The sequence below is a fragment of the Lepidochelys olivacea genome (genome assembly GCF_965140295.1).
Source record: "Lepidochelys olivacea isolate rLepOli2 genome assembly, chromosome: 2".
NCBI lineage: Eukaryota > Metazoa > Chordata > Testudines > Cheloniidae > Lepidochelys > Lepidochelys olivacea.
The window spans coordinates 49,287,739-49,308,883 of record NC_140412.1 but is presented as its reverse complement, the minus strand read 5'-3'; the positions used below and the strand labels follow the sequence as shown (position 1 = coordinate 49,308,883).

The 21,145-nt window shown below is 41.9% G+C and overlaps 1 protein-coding gene across 4 annotated transcripts in view; it reads left to right on the top strand.

Annotated features, from left to right (window-relative positions):
* WWP1 (WW domain containing E3 ubiquitin protein ligase 1) overlaps window positions 1-21,145 on the top strand; it is a 177,767-nt gene that overhangs the window by 55,986 nt on the left and 100,636 nt on the right. For 2 of the 4 annotated variants that reach the window (XM_084621234.1, XM_084621233.1), the window contains exons 3-4: window positions 17,581-17,719; window positions 20,505-20,629. The exons of 1 other annotated variant lie outside the window; for it this stretch is intronic. In XM_084621234.1, the coding sequence (XP_084477360.1) occupies window positions 17,581-17,719; window positions 20,505-20,629 (264 nt within the window). The remainder of the gene's footprint in view (window positions 1-17,580; window positions 17,720-20,504; window positions 20,630-21,145) is intronic. One more of the 4 variants, XM_084621236.1, reaches the window with a different exon arrangement.

Here is a 21,145-nt window from a genome sequence, read left to right as displayed (position 1 = left end):
ACTTCCCAGAATGGGACCTTCTAACATCCAAAGCCTGGTTGCTGGTTGGTTAATTACAGTAGAGAGATTTTGATCTAAAATGTTCTGAACAGTCTCATCCAAAGCGGGAAAATTTCTGCAAGAGGATTTGAGTAGTGAAGTGGAAAAGGTTCTCCGTCTGGGCAGAATAACGTCACCCCTCTCTCACAGAGTCTGATGTTCCTCATATTTTGGATGACTTCCTGTCATTGAAAAATTCAGGACTTTTGATCAGTTCTATAACAGTGCACCTGCTGATTATATCAGTCTACTCTCCCCCTGTCCAAGATCACTTGGTATTTTTCATAGTTGGATTCCCTATGGATTTAATGTATGTATTCCCAGTGCAGGAACCCCCTCTGTTATGGAATCACAGTGTGGCTCTAGCTGGGTTGATTGAGTCCCCCTTTTCTAGTTTTTGGCATCATGCTTCTTACATATCTGCCAATGCAAACAGGCCTCTTAGTGACAGTTATTTCAGCCTGCAGGGTAGGTAAATTATAAGCACTCATGGTGGACCCTTTTTATACTATTTTCTGTAAAGACAAGGTCATGTTCACACCCTAGCTTACATTTCTTCCCAAACTGATTTCCAACTTCCACTTAAACTTGATTATACTTACCCTATTTTCTTTCCTAAGCCCTACTCTAGCCAAGGGGGATTTAGGAGGTCACACCTTGGATGTACTCAGATACTTGTCATTCTACCTGGGTAGAACTAAATTCTTTCCCTGAAACTATTTACTGCCTTTGCAAAGAGAATGAAGGTTCAAGCGATGTCTTCCCAAAGATTATCAAAATGGGTCTTGGATTACTTTAAACTCCTGTTATCGGCTAGTTAGTTTAGAACCTTCTGGGCAGATCAAGCCTCTTTCCACTTGAGCACAAGCAGCTTCTGAGGCTTCTTTTAGAAATGTTCCTACCTCCAATACATGTAGAGCTGCTGCTTGGGGATCAATACATACTTTTACTAAATATTCTTTTGTAGAGGCATCTAGGTCAGTTGCCTGCTTTTGTACAGCTGTCTTCATCTTTATTCATATAGACACGAATCACCCACCTCTGATATATCAAAGTAAAGATTGCGAATCTCGTAGAGTGGAATGTATTTGGGTAAGCACTCAAAGAAGGATTATTGATCTTACAGTAGCTGTGGCTTTTAGAGATGTTGTCCATATATATTCCATTACCTTCCCTCCTTTTCTTCTACTGCAGAGTCTAGTACCACATGGATTCTCTGTTGTCAATGAATTGAGGGTTGGTTGGCCTTACTGCACTTTGTACTCCCTTGGGTGCGGGGCATGAAGGCACTCAAGGTCTTGAGTGCTGCCCCAACAGATGCATCTGGCCAAAAAGTTCCAACTGAGTGCATGGGGTACATGCACACCAAAAGTAAAATATATACATAAGGATACCACATCTGGAAGAACCAGTTATTGTAAGCTAAGTGACTATTCTATCATTTAAAAACAAAGTAAATCTTTAGTCTTTTCCTTGCAGAAATAGGTGTCCAAAATGGAAACTGAGGATGCTATGCAAAAACCTACCAGAAGGTTTGCAGGGAGGGCCAGTGAAATTCCTAAGGCTACATGGAGATTCTCACTTCCATACAGACCTTAGGAGGCCCACAGGAAAGTGAGGGGGCCCCTGATCTCTCTCATTCTCACTCTTTCCCAAGCTAAGGCATAACTAAACGAAAAGATTATTTTGAATAACAAATTAGCCATACTTAAGGCTAAGATGTAGTCACAGGTATTTTTGGTAAAAGTCATGGACAGGTCATGGGCAATAAATAAAAATTCATGGCCCGTGACCCGTCCATGACTTTTACTAAAAATATCTCTGACTAAATATATCTCTGACTAAATCTCTACTTCTGGGGACCCCAGCTGGGGGGCGGGGAGGGCTGCTCCAATGCTGGTTGACTGCCCCTGGCCACCGTTCCTGGGGAACCACTCTCCAGATGGCCTCCAGCTGCCCTGGAACCACTGCTGCTCCGGCGGTTCCCAGGCACCCCCCAGGCCACTGCTCGGGAGCTTCCCAGAGTCAGCCACACTGGCTGCTGTTCCAGCCGTCCCTGGAGCCATCTGCCTGGGGCCGCCCGAGCAGCAGCTGGTGCGGCTGGCCCGGGGCAGTCCCAGGGACCAATGCTCAAATGCTCCGTGGGGCCTCCCCCAAGGACCGCTGCTTGGGCGGTCCCCGGAGCCAGTCGCACCAGCCGCTGCTCAGGCGGTCCCCACAGCCAACTGCCCAGGGCTGCCCAAGCAGTGGCCAGTGCAGCTGGTTCTGGTTTGGCCCCCAGGACCAATGCTCGAGTGGTCGATGGGACCAGCTGCACCAGCCACTGCTTGGGCGGTTCCCAGAGCTAGTTGGCCCCGAGCCTTCTGAGCAGTGATCAGTGCGGCTGGCCACGGGGACTGCCAGTCATGCCAACTGCTCGGGTGGCTCTAGAGGCAGCCACACCAGCCTCTGCGGAAGTCACAGAAAGTCATGGAATCTGTAACTTCTGCTAACTCCGTTAAAGAATCGGAGCCTTAGCCATAATCAGTCTTCCACAGGCATATAAGTTTCAAACAGCAGCAGAACCACTGAGATTTCACTGCACATGAGAAAAAAGTCCACAGGAAGACTATGCAGGGGTAGTCTACACCCCAAATATTATAGCAATAATGACCTTCCATAAAAGGTTAGATTCTGAATCTGTTCTTCATCCATTGGATGTATTCATTTCCTCTGTAAGTTATGCATACACCATCAGAACTTTGACAGTGGTGTCCATCAAGATTGTGTGCAGACCCTGCTTAATTTCATGTGCCCCACCTCCAAACTTATTATATTAGGGAGCTTAGCCACAGCTGTCACTCAGTTCCTTCCGACTACCATAGACCTTGAGCAAGAACTCAGTGGTGTTAAGTTACCCTGTTGCGTCCCATGTAGGGAATTTCTAGGTATGTCTTTTTCATTTTAACTAATTAGCTAGTTTGTCTAATTTTAATAGTGTTAAAAGATGGCAATAAATGTGCCCACAACTTGAGCCTTGTTAGGCCTTTTTTCTTTGAGCCTCTCCTGCTTAGGGTTGGGCCTTCCTTCTTGTTTCAAGGCATGTACGAAGTCCAGTATTAAACCATGTCCTTTCAGTGAGGTCACCATGTCTTGGTTGAAACGAGTGCAGTATCTGCTGATTCAGCTGGGGCAGAGGCATGATCCTGAATGCTGCTCCATATGTTGGGCTTTTTCCAAATGCACATGTTGAATTCAAGAGCTACCTCAAACTGCAACTGTTGGAGGGAGCCACGAAGGCCTTTTTTCCCAGTACCAAGCATTTGAGGATCTTGGTGATTGAGGCCTTAATCCCAATGTGTCAAATCTGATGCCAGCAGTCAAGATGGCTCCAGGCTTGAAGAAAACTCTGATGTCTTAAACACTCTAGAACTTTAGCCAGTACAGGAGCCACTAAAGGCAAGGGTCATTTCAGACAGCTTTTGAGAAGTTCTTCGAACTGGTGCCACTTTCTTAAATCTAGCATTTAAGCTTGGAAAGGGGCCAGTTTTATCATAGCAACACTGCATCAGTTTCTTTATGGAGTCTGTGACGGGTTCGATCACAGAAACCCCTTTGGGACTGCCACCTGATGTGCTGACACTACCTCTGAGCCCGTTTTCTCTGCCAGTTTGGGCCTCCAGAACCCTGCCTTGTTGAGCCAGACATGCCAGTCTGCTCCAACACAGACCCAGGGTCTGAACCACGCGCCCCAGAGCTGCAGACTTAACTGAAAACAGCTTAAGAAGTGCTCCTGTTTCCAGCACCCAGACACCCAGCTCCCAATGGGATCCAAACCCTAAATGAATCCTTTACACTCTGTATAAAGTTTATACAGGATAAACTCATGAATTGTCCGCCGTCTATAACACAGAGAGAGATATGCACAGCTGTTTGCTCCCCCAGGTATTAATTACTTTGGGTTAATTAATAAGAAAAAGTGATTTTATTAAGTATAAAAAGTAGGTTTTAAGTGGTTTCAAGTAATAACAGACCGAACAAAGTAAGTTACCAAGCAAAATAAAACAAAACATGCAAGTCTAAGCCTAATACATTAAGAAACTGATTACAGATAAAATCCCACCCTCAGGGATGTTCCAATAAGCTTCTTTCACAGACTGGACTTCCTCCTAGATTGGGCCCAATCCTTTCCCCTGGTACAGTTCTTGTTAGCTCCAGCTCTGGTAGTAAATAGGGCATTTTTCATGGCTGGAACCCATTTTGTTCAGTTCCACCCCCTTATAGAGCTTTGGAACAAGGCAGGAATCTTTTGTCTTTCTGGGTTCCCATCCCTCCTCCTAAATGGAAAAGCACCAGGTTTAAGATAGATTCCAGTACCAGGTGACATGGTCATGTGTCCTGTGAGACCCCAGGTCTTCATTCTTCCTGGCCTGACTCAAAGGAAGGCTTGCAAGTAAACAGCCATTGACAACCAATTGTCCTAGTTGATGGAAGCCATCAAGATTCCAAACCACCATTAATGGCCTACACTTTGCATAATTACAGTAGGACCTCAGGTTTCAGAGTAGCAGCCGTGTTCGTCTGTATCTTTAAAAAGAACAGGAGTACTTGTGGCACCTTAGAGACTAACAAATTTATTTGAGCATAAGCTTTCGTGGGCTACAGCCCACTTCATCGGATGCATGCAGTGGAAAATGCAGTAGAACGATTTTATATACACAAAGAACATGAAACAATGGGTGTTACCATGCACAGTATAACGAGAGTGATCAGTTAAGGTGAGCTATTATCAGCAGGAGGGGAAAAAAAACCTTTTGTAGTGATAATCAAGATGGGCCATTTCCAGCAGTTGACAAGAACGTGTGAGGAACAGTAGGGGGGAAAAATAAACATGGGGAAATAGTTTTACTTTGTGTAATGACACATCTGCTCCCAGTCTTTATTCAAGCCTAATTTAATAGTGTCCAGTTTGCAAATTAATTCTAATTCAGCAGTCTCTCGTTGGAGTCTGTTTTTGAAGGTTTTTTTGTTGTAATATTGCGACTTTTAGGTCTGTAATCAAGTAATCATTACACAAAATAAAACTACTTCCCCATATTTGTTCCCCCCCCACCCCCACACTGTTCCTCACATGTTCTTGTCAACTTCTGGAAATGGCTCATCTTGATTATCACTACAAAAGGTTTTTTTTCCCCTCCTGCTGGTAATAGCTCACCTTAACTGATCACTCTCCTTATAGTGTGCATGGTAACACCCATTGTTCCATGTTCTATGTGTATATAAAATCGTCCTACTGTATTTTCCACTGCATGCATCCGATGAAGTGGGCTGTAGCCCATGAAAGCTTATGCTCAAATAAATTTGTTAGTCTCTAAGGTGTCACAAGTACTCCTGTTCTTTTAGTAGGACCTCAGAGTTATATTTTCATATTTCTAGTTTCAGATGCAAGAATGATACATCTATACAAATAAGATGGCCACACTCAGTAGATTATAAGCTTTGTAATGATACCTTACAAAAGACCTTTTGCATGAAGCATATTCCAGTTATGTTATATTCACACTCGTTAACATATTTTCGTAAAATCACATGGAGTGCAATGTCACAGAATCTACATAGCAGGTGTTCCCTGGCATGATGATTCCCCCTTACAGCCAAGAGTCTCAAGACTCAGCACAATCTTGTGATCTGAATGGGGCCAAAATAGGTTGAGTGTCAGTAGCATATGCTTGAAAATGCCCCGAAAAGAGAGAAGGGAAGACCAGCAAGGATTCCTTGCTAGCAACCACAGAAAAAGAGCTGGATGTAGAGGAGCTGCAAAAGTGCCTTGTGCTTAGAATCATAGAATATCAGGGTTGGAAGGGACCTCAGGAGGTCATGTAGTCCAACCCCTTGCTCAAAGCAGGACCAATCCCCAATTAAATCATCCCAGCCAGGGCTTTGTCAAGCCTGACCTTAAAAACTTCTAAAGAAGGAGATTCTACCACCTCCCTAGGTAACGCATTCCAGTGTTTCACCACCCTCTTAGTGAAAAAGTTTTTCCTAATATCCAACCTAATCCTCCCCCACTGCAACTTGAGACCATTACTCCTTGTTCTGTCCTCTTCTACCACTGAGAATAGTCTAGAACCATCCTCTCTGGAACCAGCTCTCAGGTAGTTGAAAGCAGCTATCAAATCCCCCCTCGTTCTTCTCTTCTGCAGACTAAACAATCCCAGTTCCCTCAGCCTCTCCTCAAAAGTCATGGGTTCCAGACCCCTAATCATTTTTGTTGCCCTTCGCTGGACTCTCTCTAATGTATCCACATCCTTCTTGTAGTGTGGGGCCCAAAAGTGGACACAATACTCCAGATGAGGCCTCACCAATGTCAAATAGATGGGGACGATCATGTCCCTCGATCTGCTGGCTATGCCCCTACTTATACATCCCAAAATGCCATTGGCCTTCTTGGCAACAAGGTCACACTGCTGACTCATATCCAGCTTCTCGTCCACTGTCACCCCTAGGTCCTTTTCCGCAGAACTGCTGCCTAGCCATTCGGTCCCTAGTCTGTAGCTGTGCATTGGGTTCTTCCGTCCTAAGTGCAGGACCCTGCACTTATCCTTCTTGAACCTCATCAGATTTCTTTTGGCCCAATCCTCCAATTTGTCTAGGTCCCTCCGTATCCTATCCCTGCCCTCCAGCGTATCTACCACTCCTCCCAGTTTAGTATCATCCGCAAATTTGCTGAGAGTGCAATCCACACCATCCTCCAGATCATTTATGAAGATATTGAACAAAACCGGCCCCAGGACTGACCCCTGGGGCACTCCACTTGACACCGGCTGCCAACTAGACATGGAGCCATTGATCACTACCCATTGAGCCCGACAATCTAGCCAACTTTCTACCTACCTTATAGTGCATTCATCCAGCCCATACTTCTTTAACTTGCTGACAAGAAGACTGGGAGTCAAAAGCTTTGCTAAAGTCAAGAAACAATACATCCACTGCTTTCCCTTCATCCACAGGACCAGTAATCTCATCATAGAAGGCGATTAGATTAGTCAGGCATGACCTTCCCTTGGTGAATCCATGCTGACTGTTCCTGATCACTTTCCTCTCATGTAAGTGCTTTAGGATTGATTCTTTGAGGACCTGCTCCATGATTTTTCCGGGGACTGAGATGAGGCTGACTGGCCTGTAGTTCCCAGGATCCTCCTTCTTCCCTTTTTTAAAGATTGGCACTACATTAGCCTTTTTCCAGTCATCTGGGACTTCCCCCGTTCGCCACGAGTTTTCAAAGATAATGGACAATGGCTCTGCAATCACAGCCGCCAATTCCTTTAGCACTCACGGATGCAACACGTCCGGCCCCATGGACTTGTGCACGTCCAGCTTTTCTAAATAGTCCCTAACCACCTCTTTCTCCACAGAGGGCTGGCCATCTACTCCCCATGCTGTGATGCCCAGCGCAGCAGTCTGGGAGCTGACCTTGTTCGTGAAGACAGAGGCAAAAAAAGCATTGAGTACATTAGCTTTTTCCACATCCTCTGTCACTAGGTTGCCTCCCTCATTCAGTAAGGGGCCCACACTTTCCTTCACCTATGTCTAAACTTGGGATCTCTGTCTTAATGCAGCTTTATTGATGAAATTGTGATTTCTGTGGCATTAAGGGTTTTGGGTTGGGATTTAAATTCCAGAAAAATAAATCAATCTTATTTTCATGTGACTGCAGTTGGTCATTAAACACAGACTTTTTCATATGCTGATGTCCATAATCCTGTTTGTATAGTCTGTAGTCTAGAGCAGAGCAATCTGAAAGATTTGTGTGAAGAACATACACATAGATAAGAATTCTAATTCCTACATTAACAGAAGTAAGTTTGAGTTGTTTTTCAAACTCATACGTTTGAGTCAAGAGAACTCTTCCTTCTGTGGAAGTTTTTTCACATATATACACCATAACATCACAAGCAGTGGTGTATTTGGGTTTGCTAGGCCTAATATTTGCGTAATTAAATATTATAGAGAACCATATACAATGAGCTTACTTATTAAGACATTTTGGGGCTGAATTATTTTGATATTTTTCCTTTTTAACCGGAAGACTAATAGTGGTAAGTAGAACTGAGAAAATAATGGATTTTTTTGCTTGAGGGACTGAACCACAAAATCCAGTGGGGAAGAAACGGGCCCGGGGGGACCAAGTTCAATTTGAATTGAAACAAATTTTTCCTGAAACTGAAAAATTTGGGTGGGGGGAATTAAATTTACCCAGATGTTTCAGGTCAGTCCAAAACACATTTTTTCATCATTTTGGTTCATTTAGGCAGTTTTCAAGTGGTGGTCATCTTTTTTGGGGGGGAGGGTGTAAAAATTGGCCAAGTTTGAGTTTGAAATGCTGTTTCTAAATGTTTTGACGTAGTATAAATAAAAAGTTTTTTGTTTTTGTTTTTTCCTCAATTTTTGCCTTGGTCTGGGCTATTTGTCTAATGTTATCCATATTTGTGAGTAGTTTTCAAGTATCAAAACAGAATTTTTCAGCGAAAAATCTGTCAAAATTTTTTTTGCCCAGCTCTAGTAACAAGGTGATTGTGAGTAGTATACAATCTTCTGTAGTAGTATACCCTCCTATTGCAGAAGTCACAAAATGATGAAATAATTATTAGGATGAAAAAGGAGGAAACCGTACTGAAAACTGGCAAATTAATCTTGTCTTCCCACTGCTGTTTGCAATATTAATTAAAGTGTATTGGCCAAAAACATAATTGGGGAGAAAAGATAACGAAAATAAATATTTCTGCTCTGTATCAGAGGTGCGGGGAACAGATGTAGTCACGCCTGAGAACATTCTTTTGATTCTACTAGCATCTCAGGAGGATGTTAAACAGCAACTATTAAAGCAGGTTAGAGTTGGTTGAGGAGCTTGCTGGACGTCTTGGAACACTGGGGACGCTACAAAAGACTGGAAAAAAGCTACAGTTGTGCCAGTGTTTAAAAAGGATAAATGGGATGACCCTGACCTGGGTAATTATAGGCTTGTCAGTCTGACCTCAATTTCAGGCAGGATAATGGAGTGTCTGATACAGGACTCAATTAATAAAGAATTAAAGTAGAGTAATATAACTAATGCCAGTCAAGCTGGGTTTATGGAATATAGTTTCACAGGATATAACTTGATACTTTTTTTTATGGGATTACAAGTTTAGTTGATAAAGGTGATAATGGTGTTCTAATATACTTAGAATTCTGTAAGGCATTTGACTTGATACTGCATGACATTTTGATTTAAAAAAAAAAAATCCCAGAACAATATAAAATTAACATGGCACACATTAAATGGGTTAAAGCTGGTTAACTGATAGGTCTCAGAATGACAGGTTTCAGAGTAACAGCCGTGTTAGTCTGTCTTTGCAAAAAGAAAAGGAGTACTTGTGGCACCTTAGAGACTAACCAATTTATTTGAGCATGAGCTTTCGTGAACTACAGCTCACTTCATCGGATGCATACCGTGGAAACTGCAGTAGTAGGTCTCAAAATGTAATTTTAAAAGGAGAATCGTCATTGAGCGAATGTGTTTTTAGTGAAGTCCTGCAGGAATTGGGTCTTAGCCCTAGACTATTTAAACATTTTTATCATGATTTGGAAAAAAACATCAAATCATCACTGATAAAGTTTGCAGGTGACACAAAAATTGGGGGAATGTGCAAGAATGAAGAGTTCAGATCACTGAGCGATCTGGATTGCTTGGTAAGATGGATAGAAACAAACAGTATGCTCTAGGAATTATTTTGGGCAAGTTCTAAAAACATATGAATGGCCAGACCAATAGCGTGTCTAGCCCACTATCCTGTCTTCTGACAGTGGCCAATGCAAGATGCTTGAAAGGGAATGAACAGCACAAGGGCCATCATCCAGTGATCCATCCCCAGTTGTCCAGTCCCGGCATTTGGCAGTCAAAGTCTTGGGGACACCCACAGCATGGGGTTGCATCCCTGATCATCATGGCTAATAGCTATCCTCCATGAACTTTTCTAATTCTGTTTTGAATCCAGTTATAGTTTTGGTCTGCACAGCATCCCCTGGCAGCGAGTTCCACAGGTTAGCTGAGTGTTGTGCAAAGAAGTACTTCCTTTTGTTTGTTTTAAACCTGTTGCCTGTTAATTTCATTCGGTGACCTCTGGTTCTTGTGCTATGTGAAGGGTTAAATAACCCTTACTTTCTCCACACCATTCATAATTTTATAGACCTCTATCACATTCTCCCTTATGTTAGGGAGCTTATTCCTTCACCCACTTGCTTCCCTGGTCCTTCTCTCATGAACAGAGAGCAACAATACCCGAAGTCCAAAGGTGCAAACAATTCAATGTTTATTGGGGTGAACTTCCAGCAAGCATGATTCCAGTTTCCTTCCTTAGTGTCCCCCTTCCCAGCTCTGACACCACAGAGCCTTACATCTGTGTCCCTGTTCCCATTCCTGCCCTTAGCCAAACATGATTCCAATTTCCCCTCCCCCATTCTCTATATAGTAAAACTTGAGTTCTGCTTAGCTATACCTTAACCAGTCATTTTCCTGAAATTTAACTAACCAGTCCTAACATATTGTAACATGATCATGTAACCAATTATATCCCAGCACCTTAATTAGTTTACACCCAGCATAATTAATTATACAGCAGACAGAAACAATCACAGAACCAGACAGAGATTATACAGACAAACAATGGCAAAGTGGGAACTATAATGACAAAACAATACAGAAGTGAGGATTTCACATCCCAGCTATTGATAAGTGAGTTCTTGCCAGACAGGATGCTATCAAACTAAGTTTCCTTTTACATCTTCTAGGCACTTCCCTTTCTCTGGAAGTGACAGGCATTATCAGGACAGGATTGTATTCCTAACAGCCCAATAGCACCTTATTTCAATGGGACTAGTTTGGAATGTGAGCATGTGACTGGTCGCTTCCCAGCTTATGGCTGCCTCTGTTGCTTAGCCAGAGATCTCAGCCTGAGAACAGGGCCTCAGACTGTCACAATAAGAGAAGGACCTTACACCGGCAGACAGTGATTTTTATTCTTTCTTTTATACCTCTATAACTAGCCAAGTGATAAGAATACACCTAAATTCTTAGAGTATAGGCCTTTACAGACAGGCCTGAATATCTATGTCCTAACACCTTAGTTGTCTCTTTTCTATGCTGAACAATCCCAATCTTTTTAATCTTTCCTCATATGGAAGCTGTTTTATATGCTGAATCATATTTTTTGCCCTTTGAACTTTTTCCATTTCTAATAATCTTTTTTGAGCTGGGGCAACCAGAACTGCATGCAGTATTCAAAGTGTGGGAATACCATGGATTAATATAGTGGCATTATGATATTTTCTATTTTATCATGTATCCCTTTCCTAATGGATCCTAACGTTGTTAGCTTTTTTAACTGCTGCACATTGAGTGGATGGTTTGCGAGAACTATCCATAATGATTCTAAGATCTCTTTCTTGAGCGGTAACAGCTAATTTAGACCCCATCACTGTGTATGTGTAGTTGGGATTATGTTTTCCGATGTGCATTACTTTGCATTTATCAACATTGAATTTCATTTGCCATTTTGTTGCCCAGTTCACCCATTTTTGTGATATCCCTTTGGATTCTGCTTTGGATTTAACTATCTCAAACAATTTTGTGCCATCTGCAAACTCTGCCACCTCGCTGTTTACCCTTTTTCCAGACTATTTATTAATATATTGAACAGCATTGGTCCCAAGACAGATCCCTCGGGGACATGGCTATTTACCTCACTCCATTCTGAAAACTGACCATTTATTCCTACGCTTTATTTCCTATCTTTTAACCAGTTACTGATCCACAAGAAGACCTTCCCTCTTATGCCATGATGGCTTACTTAGTTTAAGAGCCTTTGGTGAGGAATCTTGTCAAAGGCTTTCTGAGAGTCCAAGTACACTATATCCACTAGAAAAAAGAAAAGGAGTACTAGTGGCACCTTAGAGACTAACCAATTTATCTGAGCATAAGCTTTCGTGGGCTACAGCCCACTTCGTCGGATGCATTCAGTGGAAAATACAGTGAGGAGATTTATATACACACAACATGAAAAAATGGGTGTTATCATACACACTGTAAGGAGAGTGATCACTTCAGATGAGCTATTACCAGCAGGAGAGCAGGGGGGGGGGAGGAGGAGGGGGAGGGGACAAACCTTTTGTAGTGATAATCAAGGTGGGCCATTTCCAGCAGTTAACAGGAACATCTGAGGAATGGGGGTGGGAGGGGATAAACATGGGGAAATAGTTTTACTTTGTGTAATGACACATCCACTCCCAGTCTCTATTCAAGCCTAAGTTAATTGTATCCAGTTTTCAAATTAATTCCAATTCAGCAGTCTCTCGTTGGAGTCTGTTTTTGAAGTCTTTTTGTTGTAATATTGCGACCTTTAGGTCTGTAATCAAGTGACCAGAGAGATTGAAGTGTTCTCCGACTGGTTTTTGAATGTTATAATTCCCGACATCTGATTTGTGTCCATTTATTCTTTTACGTAGAGACTGTCCAGTTTGACCAATGTACATGGCAGAGGGGCATTGCTGGCACATGGCATATATCACATTGGTAGATGTGCAGGTGAACGAGCCTCTGATAGTGTGGCTGATGTGATTAGGCCCCATGATGGTGTCCCCTGAATAGATATGTGGACACAGTTGGCAACAGGCTTTGTTGCAAGGATAGGTTCCTGCGTTAGTGGTTCTGTTGTGTGGTGTGTGGTTGTTGGTGAGTATTTGCTTCAGGTTGTGGGGGCTGTCTGTAAGCAAGGACTGGCCTGTCTCCCAAGATCTGTGAGAGTGATGGGTCGTCCTTCAGGATAGGTTGTAGATCCTTGATGATGCGTTGGAGAGGTTGGGGGATGAAGGTGACAGCTAGTGGCATTCTGTTACTTTCTTTGTTGGGCCTGTTCTGTAGTAGGTGACTTCTGGGTACTCTTCTGGTTCTGTCAATTCCGCATAGACACACCCCTGGAACCCTGACCTGGGGTATTCTGTCTGCTACCCAAGATCCATAAACCTGGAAATCCTGGATGCCCCATCATCTCAGGCATTGTCACCCCGACAGCAGGATTGTCTGGCTGTGTAGACTCCCTCATCAGGCCCTACGCTACCAGCACTCCCAGCTATCTTCTAGACACCACTGACTTCTGAGGAAACTACAATCCATCGGTGATCTTTCTGATAACACCATCCTGGACACTATGGATGTAGAAGCCCTTTACACCAACATTCCACACAAAGATGGACTACAAGCTGTCAGGAACAGTATCCCCGATAATGTTACGGCAAACCTGGTGACTGAACTTTGTGACTTTGTCCTCACCCATAACTATTTCACATTTGGGGACAATGTATACCTTCAAATCAGCGGCGCTGCTATGGGTACCCGCATGGCCCCACAGTATACCAACATTTTTATGGCTGACTTGGAACAACGCTTCCTCAGCTCTCGTCCCCTAATGTCCCTACTCTACTTGCGCTATATTGATGACATCTTCATCATCTGGACCCATGGAAAAGAAGCCCTTGAGGAATTCCACCATGATTTCAACAATTTCCATCCCAACATCAACTTCAGCCTGGTCCAGTCCACACTAGAGATCCATTTCCTGGACACTACGGTGCTAATAAGCGATGGTCACATAAACACTACCCTATACCGGAAACCTACTGACAGCTATTCCTACCTACATGCCTCCAGCTTTCACCCAGACCACACCACACGATCCATCGTCTACAGCCAAGCTCTACGATACGACCGCATTTGCTCCAACCCCTCAGACAGAGACAAACAACTGCAAGAGCTCTATCAAGCATTCTTACAACTACAATAGCTACCTGCTGAAGTGAAGAAACAAATTGACAGAGCCAGAAGAGTACCCAGAAGTACCTACTACAGGACAGGCCCAACAAAGATAATAACAGAATGCCACTAGCCGTCATCTTCATCCCCCAACTAAAACCTCTCCAACGCATCATCAAGGCTCTACAACCCTGGTGGGGACAGACTATTGCTTAATAATAATACCACTTTCTTTTACAAATTTCCTTGCTAATTGCAGGAAAAACAGAAGAATTACCTCCAGGCTGTACTGATTTTGTTCTATAGTCAGGCTAGTGAATTATCCCACTCACTGGTCATTTATGAAATTCATGAGGTGGCGTACCTCAGTTTCCCCTCTTGTACAACAGACCATTTTTGCAATAGTTTCTCTGCTGTACCAAGCTTTAAGTTTATTCTCAGGTAATAGCTGAGACACAGCTTCAGATTTTAGCACTGCGCGCGCACACACACGCGCACACACACACCCCCCCTCGTAAGGTTAACCTGTCCCCCTTATTTTCAGGCTTGACTTGTTTTTTCACCTCCCTTTCCTAGAGGGCCATAATCTGAGTCTTCTAGTAGCTTGTTTGCTGACCAGATGTATTCATTATTTGCAGCTCCTTTGTGCCCATCAGCGAGGTAATTTGCATTTACACACAGAGGCTTACTAGCTTGCTTTTGGATCCAAAGCTTTTAGCAGCTCAGACACTGTCTTAAAAGGGAAACATTTTACTTCCACTAGAGTTCTGATTACTTTCCACTTTCATCTCCTGCTCCAAAACACACACACATCTGAAAAAGAAAGCACAACCTATTGTGGTCCCTTTTGGAGCCCTAATAGGATTTTAATTAAGTACCATGTTTTATTTGCATTTCTTTTACCCCTTCCCCAATATACACTGCACACGTCCTGGGAAAATGCATATTCCTTCCATATAGTTTAACCTCCATAACATTATATTAGCCATAATAATTTTACACAAGGTGTAACTGCCTCCCCCATGCCCACACAGTTTTCATGCACACCCACCAAAGCAACAATCTGATCCCCCAGAGCCACCCCAAGGCTCAGTGTTCCCATCATTCTTCCCCTTTTCCTTTTCTTTTACCACACAAAATTCTTTTGCCTAACATTTCTTGCACTGTGATTACTCTCTTTTACACAACTGTACCCCGATTACACTTCCATCTTGTACAACTAGACACAACCAGGGGCAGCCAAGTTAAGTTCCAATAGAAACCCCTTACATCCTTTATTGATTTTGATTACATTACCGAAAAGTCAAATAATTTTGATCAGATTCTCTCTCTGCCTGCTGCCTGCAGCAGTCCCTCATAGACCATTTCTGTGGGAAAAGGGCCCATTTTCCCTCAGAATAGCTGTAAAGGCTTCTGGGGACAGAAGCATAGTGGTGGTAGTAGCTACTCTACCTGACCCCCTTGGAAAATTTAATTACCAAGCTTCCATCCAATGTGACTGCACAGAGTTGCACATACAGTTACATTTATATAACTGGGTTTTATCATTAAACAGAAACTTTCTTTTTGACATCTCACATAAGTGTCCAAAGTACCCTCCATTAAAACTTCAGAAAAACAAAAGAGTGTGGAAAGGCAGGTTGCACTTTGAAACTTTTTTCCCCCCCTTCTTTCTCTCCACTCCCCCAGGACCAAGTCCCAGCTCCAGTCTCTAAAGGTAGTCTGTTAACTCTGCTTTTGACTTTAAACCCTGTTGTGCCAAATCACCTTTCACTACTTAATTTACTACCCTTCAGCAGCCCTTGCTGAAGCAGCACCAAACTTGAAAGATTACTGGCAGCTTCCCATAATGCTGCCCTTGCTTCAAACCTCTCACAAGCAGACTGAAGTGCCTCCTTTCCATGGAAGGCATTCAGTCCCCATGGGCAGGGACCTTCTTCCACTACCCATATACCAAGGAGGGTGGGCTCCTCAGCCACCCCCTGTCCCTCTGGGTCCCCTAACACTTCCTCCATTTCCTTTTTAATCTCATCCCAGGTTGACCCCTGCACCTGGTATGGGTCCTAGTTCTTCCTTACCCATTTATCCAAAAAATCCTTTACCCTGGCTTGCCAGAACCTGCAACTACCATCATGAGAGTTCGCGATACCTCCTCCAAGCAGCTGCGCGGACTGTTGGGGAGGGGAACTTACAGGCTGCCACTCACCTATCCAATGAGATGCATCTGAGTCACCGGCACCAAGACGTTAGGGGGCTTATTCCTTCACCCACTTACTTCCCTGGTCCTTCTCGCATGAACAGAGAGCAACAATACCCGAAGTCCAAAGGTGCAAACAATTCAATGTTTATTGGGGTGAACTTCCAGCAAGCATGATTCCAGTTTCCTTCCTTAGTGTCCCCCTTCCCAGCTCTGACACCACAGAGCGTTACACCTGTGTCCCTGTTCCCATTCCTGCCCTTAGCCAAACATGATTCCAATTTCCCCTCCCCCATTCTCTATATAGTAAAACTTGAGTTCTGCTTAGCTATACCTTAACCAGTCATTTTCCTGAAATTTAACTAACCAGTCCTAACATATTGTAACATGATCATGTAACCAATTATATCCCAGCACCTTAATTAGTTTACACCCAGCATAATTAATTATACAGCAGACAGAAACAATCACAGAACCAGACAGAGATTATACAGACAAACAATGGCAAAGTGGGAACTATAATGACAAAACAATACAGAAGTGAGGATTTCACATCCCAGCTATTGATAAGTGAGTTCTTGCCAGACAGGATGCTATCAAACTAAGTTTCCTTTTACATCTTCTAGGCACTTCCCTTTCTCTGGAAGTGACAGGCATTATCAGGACAGGATTGTATTCCTAACAGCCCAATAGCACCTTATTTCAATGGGACTAGTTTGGAATGTGAGCATGTGACTGGTCGCTTCCCAGCTTATGGCTGCCTCTGTTGCTTAGCCAAAGGCCTTAGCCTAAGAACAGGGCCTCAGACTGTCACAATAAGAGAAGGACCTTACACTGGCAGACAGTGATTTTGATTCTTTCTTTTATACCTCTATAACTAGCCAAGTGATAGGAATACACCTAAATTCTTAAAGTATAGGCCTTTGCAGACAGGCCTGAATATCTATATCCTAACAGTGTCAAACTTGCCCAGGTCAATTCAGTTACTGATACATGTCATACTTAATAGTTTGCACTTAAAAGAAGAGCTGGAAGAGAAAAAAGGAAAGTACAAAGGGGGGAATAAACAAAGAAAAACCCAGAAGACTGATTTTTTTTTTCTCTCTCATAGTAGTTGCACAGAATGCCTATCTTAAAATTTCCTTCCTGTGGTTAAGGGGACATGCCTCATCTATCTTAGCTACATCTAGGATATTGTTGGAAACCATATTGCTGTTACCTACCAAAATGAGTTTGATCTTTGAAATATGATTAGTGCTTTGGTAGACAGTTGGGATGCAATGACTTCAAGTCCTTTCTGTACTTCTCTGAAAGTGTCCTGTGGGTAGACTTTAAAGGGTTCAGTTGAGCAGCTAGATTTGTTCAGCACTAAGCAGAGGTTGAAAAAGAGAAGAAGTCAGGTTGTTCTTCCATGGAATTTCTACTGAATCAATCCTTTAGATAGTAATTTTGTTGTTTTTCAGCAAGAAGTGTGCTCCAGTAATTATAAACAATCAATCTGTTTTTGTTTGTTTGTTAGTTTCTAGTGCCAAACTGAAAAGGAAAAAGAACTGGTTTGGAACAGCCATTTATACAGAATTAGTTGCAGATGGAGAAATCAAGAAAACAGCAAAATCAAATAGTTCTTCAAATCCAAAATGGGATGAACAGTTGACTGTGTAAGTAGAAAAGCTTTTTCTAACTTCGTAAAATATAATTTATTAATCAAACATTAGAGACAAATAGTTACCAAACTCTGCCGTTGGCTGCATACACACAACTTCCTTTAACTTCATTGAAAGTTGCATGTATCTAATGGCAATATTTGCCCTAAAATAACTATTGTTGCTCAGTGTGTATATGAGGTGTCTTGGCAAGTTTATTTCTAAACAGGAGTGGGATATCTTTATATACGCTTGATGCACGACTGTATATCTCTTGCACTGTGGACTCTGTTCAGCTCAGTCCATGCTGTGTAGGAATGCTTACAGGATGTTGCCAGCTGGATGCATCAGTAATCTTGTTCTCACCCATAGGAAAACAGAAATCCTGTTGCTGGATAGAGATTGTTTTGAGGAGGGTCATTCTTTCTTTGTGTTATCCTTCGAGAGGTACAGTCAGAGGTACTTCATCAAATTGAGAATCTTGATATTGCTTTTGACCACAAACATTTCATGGAAAGCCAATGATGTGGTATCTGCCATGTTCTAGGGTGCAGTTAATATCAATGAGAAGTAGAGTCATCACTTGTATTTCAACCCTGAATGCCCCAAAATGCTTCTGATACTTGTGGCTCCGTGTCTGGGACATACATACAGACAGCATCCACTTCATGTTCTGTATGCTGTACAGCTCTGATTCAACCGATTTGAATCCAACAGCCAGCCAGCAGTTATCATAGACACACTTCTGTCTTTATTAGACATGGTTAATGTTAGCAGGTGATCCCAACACAACTCCAGTCCTGAACTTCCACAAACCTGTGTGCTCTGATATGTCCAGCCCTCTCCTGCAATATTCAGAGGAATAAGAAGACCAAACACACCAGTTTGCCACATTAACTGGAGTTGACATTAACTTTGGTACAACACAGCACTGTTAGTTTAATTGTAAAACAAGTTGATTAGCAAAAGAAGGTATGATTTTAAGTGAGTTCAAGTACAAGTGATAAAGTTATAGATGGTTACAAACAAATAAAAGTGAGAACACACATGAAAAGTCTAAAACTTCATCTAGTAAGTTTTGGTTCAAGACTTTGTTCAAGATGGTCTTTCTCTCCCACAGTCTTCCAGCAAGATAGTGATCGACCTTCTCCTTAGTCAGAGGTCCAAAGGTGCTGGTGTCTTTGTCTTTGTAGGTAAAAGAGATAATTTGGGGGTCTATGCCCCTTTCTTTTATAGTCCAGTGAATCTTGGAAGTGAATTCTTCTGAAGGATACCCCTCAAAGTAAAGGCTATTCTAGCTGTGGGGAAAGTGATATGGAGTCTGGTGGAGAAGGAAGCACTGTGCTCTTTCATCCCCCATTTGTGTTTGCTGAAATGAAAATTGTTCTATTTCTTGCCATCTCTTCTCTCTGCTGTCTTGATGAGTCAGTTTACTACTTATATGTAAAATGGGGTAAACACACACCCCTTTGTTTAGGGTAGTCCTGTCTGATAATTTTTTCCCTGGAAGGGCTGTCTGGTTTTGAACCTGTGCTAATAACATTATAGAGGGGGAATTCATGACTTTATATGTAAAGTTGCAACATACTTTTTATCATGATGATATTGACCAGGGAGGAGTTAGTTTTCAAATGATACCTTACAAGGCATATTTTGTACAAAGATTATTAGAATAATGTGCAAGGTGTGAATCCAAGGGTGGTTTGGGTCACAATATCAAGGTGCTTTAATTTCACAATTTGTGTTGAGAGCAGCTTCACTCATATGGCCTTGTGTAAACACTATAGACCATTGTGATGACAAGCTTACACTGTTGTCATTTTCTTTTAGCTGGGTTTTTAGTAGATCATCTGTGTTACTTACAGTTTGTTGTGAATGAAGCAACATATTTGCTCATTAGTTTGAGTAACCATGATCTATGTTGTCTGCCTATAATAAAGTCATCTATTAAAGAATTACTTTACATTACTTATTTACATTACTTTAAAGAAAATCAATAGAGATAGTTTAAGGTTTTGAACAATGTTGGCCCATGCTGTAGTTGAGATCTTGTTTTGAAGGATACCTATTCTCAGGCTCCTACATTGTCTTTAATTGGCAGGCAATTATGCCTTTGTAGCAGTAGCCCCTAAAGTGCAAAGTTTGCTTCCCAACTCTTAAAAAAACCGAAAACTTTTCCCCAAAAAGTATTTGTAATATAACCACTGTTTTGTTCCATTTTGGTTACCTTGCCTCTTTCCTCCCAGTGGTGTATTTTAGTCTCATCACTTGGCGTGGGTTTTTTTTGTTTTAATTTTAAGAGCATTTTTAAAAATTGTTTTTAATATTGTATATTCTATGTGTGTGCAATTCTTAAATTAATATGTTTGAGGGCATCTGAGCAGTTAATTTCAGTATTCTTGATCAGTGGTGGCTATTCAGCGGTCTCTCTAATGATACAAGCTGAAAATCAAATATTTGTTAATAGAAAAAAATAGGAAGTTTGTATTTAAAATTATGTATGGGGGAAAACGATCTCAATAATTGAAATCTGAGTTTGATGTAAGTAGTTATGTTCCCAAGTATTTTCACACTATTGTAATAACATACCTTAGTCCTGATCTGTGCCTGAAAGATGTTACGTTGATTTTTCTGTTTCACAGTGCTTTTGTGATGTAGTTTAAAAAAGAAACCAAAACTTTTCACTACCAAAAATTACAGTAGTTATGGGGAAACTGATTAAAATAGATAATACATTTATAATAGTGAAAGATGAGTACCTACACCTTAATTTTTTTTTAAAAAAATATTTTATATACAGGAATGTGACTCCACAGACTACGTTGGAATTTCGAGTGTGGAGCCATCACACTTTAAAAGCTGATGCTTTACTAGGAAGAGCCACTGTAGACTTAAGACAAGCTTTGGAAATGCACAATAGAAAATGTAAGTTTTCATGGATGGCCTATTGATTAAGGAAAAAAAAATAGATTATTTCAGTTATATTAATTTTGGTAGTTTTGATGTAATGACAAAAAATTGTCATGTAATTTAAAACAGACCTTCAGGGCCTGACTCTTTGAGTTATAGAGAGAGATTTAAATTTATAGTGAGAGAGAAATGATTTCAAATAATAGTATATGATATGGATATAAACTGGTCATTGGGAAGTTTAGACTTGAAATTAGACAAAGGTTTCTAACCATCAGAGGAGTGAAGTTTTGGAATAGCCTTCCAAGGGAAGCGGTGGGGGCAAAAGACCTATCTGGCTTTGATTAAACTCGATAAGTTTATGGAGGAGATGGTATGATGGGATAACATGGTTTTGGCAATTAATTGATCTTTAAATATTCATGGTAAATAGGCCCAATGGCCTGTGATGGGATGTTAGATGGGCTGGGATCTGAGTTACTACAGAGAATTCTTTCCTGGGTATCTGGCTGGTGAATCTTGCCCATATGC